General features: G+C 38.6%; 1 protein-coding gene across 1 annotated transcript in view; it reads right to left on the bottom strand.

The window, feature by feature from the left end:
* Nucleotides 1-4,986, bottom strand: part of LOC101861182 (centromere protein J) — a gene marked incomplete at its 3' end in the record, with an annotated part of 19,369 nt that overhangs the window by 12,849 nt on the left and 1,534 nt on the right. The window contains 2 exon segments of the mRNA XM_035973804.1: nucleotides 790-1,119; nucleotides 4,429-4,524. Of these exon segments, the coding sequence (XP_035829697.1) occupies nucleotides 790-1,119; nucleotides 4,429-4,524 (426 nt within the window).

Below are 4,986 nucleotides of genomic sequence, written 5' to 3'. Positions count from 1 at the left end.
AGACAGACAGACAGACAGACAGACAGAGAGAGAGAGAGAGAGAGAGAGAGAGACAGAGAGAGACAGAGAGAGAAGCAGTCATAGAAAAAGAGAGATACAGTGAGAGAGAAAAAAAAAAGAGACAGAAAGAGTGGGAGAGAGGGGGAGAGGAGAGAGTGAGAGAGATAGAGAGAGGGGAGAAGAGAGAGAGAGAGAGAGAGAGAGAGAGAGAGAGAGAGAGAGAAAGAGAGAAAAAGGACAGAAACAGAGAGAGAGAGAGAAAGAGGGACAGAGACAGAGAGAGAGAGACAGAGAGAGAGGAGGAGGGAGAATGGGTTGTCTGGGAGGAAATAGCAATGGAAATAAATTGAGAATAACAAAAAGGAGAGGGTGGGGTTGTCCGTTCCAGGGTAGGACTTGAAAAAGGCAAAATAACAAACAAAAGGAAGAAGAGACAAATTGGAAAGAAAGAGAAGGAAGAAAAGAAAGGAAAAGACCAAAAATGGAAAGAGAAGACAAAAAAAACAAAAAAGAGACCATATAAAGGAATAGAAAAAAGACAAAAAAACAAAGAAGAGTTTGTTCAAAAAACGAAATAACAGACCAAAGAAAAAAAAATAAAGATGACAGAAAAAAAAAAAAGAAGAGACAAAAAAAAGAAAGGGGATGGGAAAAAAAGAAAGAATAGACATAGAAAAAAAAAAGCATACGAAAAAACAAAAAATAGAAAGAAAGAGAAAGAAGACACTAAAAAAAGACCCCCCCCCCCACACACACACACCCAAAAGAAAAAAACAAACAAAAACTCACATTTCTGACACCTTTCCTCTCCATGGGACGCCCATTCGACATCGCCTTCAGCCTGTTCCCAACCGAGTCTTTCTTGGACACATTTCCCGTCCGGTTTTGACCACCAACCCCCTGAGATTTTACAGAGTCTCCTCCTCCTCCTCCACCAGACCCTCCTGCATCTCCCGACACCCAAGGCGGCTTTGCCGCACTCTTCGACCCTGCCAACGTCCTTTTAGGAGGTCGTGGTGGGGGCTTCTTGGGCGCTGAGTTAAAGCGAGCAATTCCCTCGCCTTTCCGGAGGAACGGTAACTTTCTCTCCCCGCTCGTCTGTTGGCTGTCCAGTCTCAACTGCGGATACATAATAAGGGATTATTAACTGGTATGTATCGGCCGAGACTGACAACATTATTGAGGGGGTGGTTTTCTGGTTAAGAAAAACGAAAATGGAAGAAGGCATCTAAAGTCAGCAGTATGTGTGTGTGTGCCTAAAGAAAGGTAGCAAAAGTCGGATGATATTTACCATTTTCAGTCAAGGGTTATATGTACAGGAAATTCAATGCTGAACACAGTGGTTTTTGAATTTCCGAAATATCTCCAGTAGTTTTTGGTGAGGTAGAGTATACAGATCCAATTTTGAGAAAATTAGCACATACAAACTTGAAAAAAAAATTAAGATTCAATTGTTTCTAATGTATTCATTCAAGGAAAATTCATTTCCAATTTGGCATTCAGCTGACATTAATATCAGGATTAGAATTCAATGGTAAAACACAGAGGGAAAGAGAAAAAAATGCTTCAAAAATAGATTTGTAACACCTTCTAAAAGCAGTCTTCATTATCTTTTTCAAAAAATACCCTAGTCTCAAAATTATTCAACATAAAATATTTAGAAGTCAATGAATGAAAACCCTTTAACAGATTGTTAAAAAATGGTGGAAATATCATTTTTTTAAAGGAAACACATTTTGGTTTTTAAAAAAGTGATTTTTTCGTCATTATCAGCCTGTAGCTCAAAATGGTCTGTGGCGACTTTTGGTACCTTTCTTTAGACACACACACATATACACATCTCAGTCTCAACTGAGGAAATATAGTAAGCGATTGTTAACTTGTGTCGGCCAAGACAGACAACATTACGGGGGGGGGGGGGGTGGTCCTGGTTCAGGAAAACATTAATGGAAGAAGGCATCTAATATTAACAATATAATCAACTCAGGATATAATAGTATACAACTGTTAACCTCGTATAGGCCGAGACAACATAATTATTATTATTTCACCTGGTTCAGAAAAACATTTACGGAGGAAGGCATCTATTTTTATCATCCTATTGACTGTTTAGTGTAAGAATTTGCTGTAGGCTGTTTTGAAAGGCGATGTATGACAGTCTTATGCTGAGCAGCCAATAACTTAATTGAATACAGCCACCCCATTAACACTACAGAAGAAGCTGTATGGCCCAAAGGAAGAACTAAGCAGGGCGGCCCAGTATATGTACAACAGACATCGGTGTTAAAGTGCGATGCGATCGAGAAGTAGAAAATATCTTTATTTCAATGCCACATCATCAATTTTAGTTTTTCCACAAAAACATAAGCATGAAGACAAATTATTAGTTTTCTTTTCATTTTCTTTGGTTCACACATACAATGACAGAGAAACAGGTAACATCAAATCTTCATTTCACTGCTTTCCAAAATATGGCACAAATGTTTTAAGAAAACTTATTTGGTTGGGAAAGAGTTGAGGGGGCTCAATACTTACGGGACAACATTTTTAATTAAAGACAAACTGAAACAACTTTTGTCACAGGCAGTAAGATTCAACTGTTGACACACTCGATTGCGTAAGCCGTTGCAATGAAAACGGTGGCCATCTTGAAAATTGAATAGAATTTTTTTTTTCTCCACCATATCTACAGTTTTTAACGTTTTAAAATTCTGTAACTTGCAAAATGTCACAAATAAATAGGTGCTTGCAGGTGGCTATTTTGATTTTTGAAACTATATTTATAAAGTATCCACAATAGTTCGCAAAATTGGGGATATGGAATTTGATGTTAAAAAAATATTTTTGGCATGAAAAAAAAATGTTTAAAAAATTCTAAAGCAAAATATGAAAAACCTAACTAGCCCACTACAAGAACAAATCATTTCTCTAACAACATGTGAAATTTGAAGTCTCCGTGACAGAAAATTTTAAAAGTGGGGTAGAAAAAAAAACGGCATTTGCAAGTAAAAAGTGGTGAAAAGGTGTGTTTTGAGAAAAACAAGGTTAAACATTGAAAATGTTAGTACACAACGTTGAACCCAATAAAATTGAATTCAGTTCATGTTAATCAATCAGCAACTAGTGTCAATATAATCTAGACTGAATTAGGTATCGGAAAATACCAAAAGTAAAAAGTGCTCAGAGTGAGAGAAAATCAGTTCCCGAAGCCCTAGATCTGACCCACAAGCCCCCTTAATGAGGGATGACATCTCTCCCTGTAGGAGGTTATCCAATATTGTGCTAAATCCAGATGATGATCTGACAACCCCTCCATGACCAGAAAATAGAAGTTTTACTCAGGCACCATCCGCAATTAGGAGTTCAGGGAAAAAAATATATCAGCAGTATCCAGAACCTTAGCATATAAGATTTACATAATGAACCAACCATGGCAAACAGGGGTGTATTGCAACTTAATTTGCATTTTCATGGCCTTTTAGATGACCTACTGATAACAGAATTCAAGAAAAAACAGACATATTGTATCGAAATCAGGATGACGGGCAAAACAATACAAAAATTAATTTAAAATCTGAGGGCTATGATTTAATCGAACTATTCGGCAGGTCAGCAAGCCACAGAAAAGCGGACTCCACAAAAACCAAACTGTCCTCTCACAACAAAAACCAAACCAGACCTGCCAACTCCTACCACAAAAAAATAGGATTTCATGGAAAAAAATAGGAGTGTGGAGAAAAAAATAGGGAGCATCTAACTTAACATACATATTCCCCAACAAAGTTGGTTAATCATTCTTAACTAAGAAGCTATGTAGGTCAACAGAAAGTTACCATTGACTTCTGACCTGTTGCCAGGCCTGAGTGTTTGTAAACGAGTAACATGCACAGACTTCTTTGTTGCGATAGCATCACTTTCGTTAATCGTGACGAAGTAATTAGGCACGCTCCCCCCAAAATAAAAGCTGGAATCTGATTGGCTATTTGATTTTACACCTGACCGATCAAAGTTCGTGGACAAAAGTTTTCTCTAGTAGAGATTGAGGCCATCTGCGTACATAATTATACAGTGTGGGCGGTTCCTACTCCGGGCTGTGTGTCCTAGATCTACAGCAGGCGCATTACTCGGTGCCCAAGTTGTGTACTGTAGATCAACAGCCTGAGTGGGCGATGGGTTAAGGGTTTTCCTGATCCATTTTCTGAATCGATGAGCCATCCGATCCGCATTAGGCCGAGTCTTCTCGGCTTGGGGAAAAAAAATCGGGCGTTCCGCATATTCCGTCAGAGTCGTTAAAAATGATAAAAATGTTGGAGCAATTACGATAAAATCAGAGCAGTTGGCAAGTCTGCCAAACTGTCCTATCACAAAAAAAAACAAACAACCAAAATGTCTTCTCACATTTAAAAAAAACCAAACTCTCCCCCTCACCTTCTCCTCTTCCTCCTTCAGCTGCTCCTCCAGGAGCTCCTCAAAGGACTTCTTCCCTCCGGAGCCACCGATGGGGCGCTCATCATGCACCACACTCTACAGTAACAAAAACAGAACATTCAAAACAGATTAGGTCTATGTTCACCAAGTGCAACACTCTATAAAAAAATGTTAAAAACCCAAGACAGTTCAGAATAGATTTGGTCTTTGTTTATTGTGGTGGTATGATGGGTCGCCCCTCACGATTTACCACTCTACAGAAAAAAAAAACAACCACAAATGTTCAGAACAGATCTGGACTTTGTTCATTATGCACCATACTGTACAGATAAAAGAAAAAACAAGAACAGAAAGTTCAGCATAGATTTGGTCTTTGTCCATTATGTACCACACTCTACAGAAAAAAAATCAAAACAGAACCAATATTGGTAACTAACAAATCCTCAGTTTTAAGAAGAGAACACATATACATAGACAAGCACGCATACACACACAAACACTCACACATACATACATACACACACACAGGGAGGGAGGGAGGGAGGGAGGGAGGGAGAG

The sequence above is a fragment of the Aplysia californica genome, unplaced genomic scaffold, assembly GCF_000002075.1.
Source record: "Aplysia californica isolate F4 #8 unplaced genomic scaffold, AplCal3.0 scaffold00031, whole genome shotgun sequence".
Taxonomy (NCBI): Eukaryota; Metazoa; Mollusca; class Gastropoda; order Aplysiida; family Aplysiidae; genus Aplysia; species Aplysia californica.
This window is presented reverse-complemented; position numbering and strand designations above follow the sequence as displayed.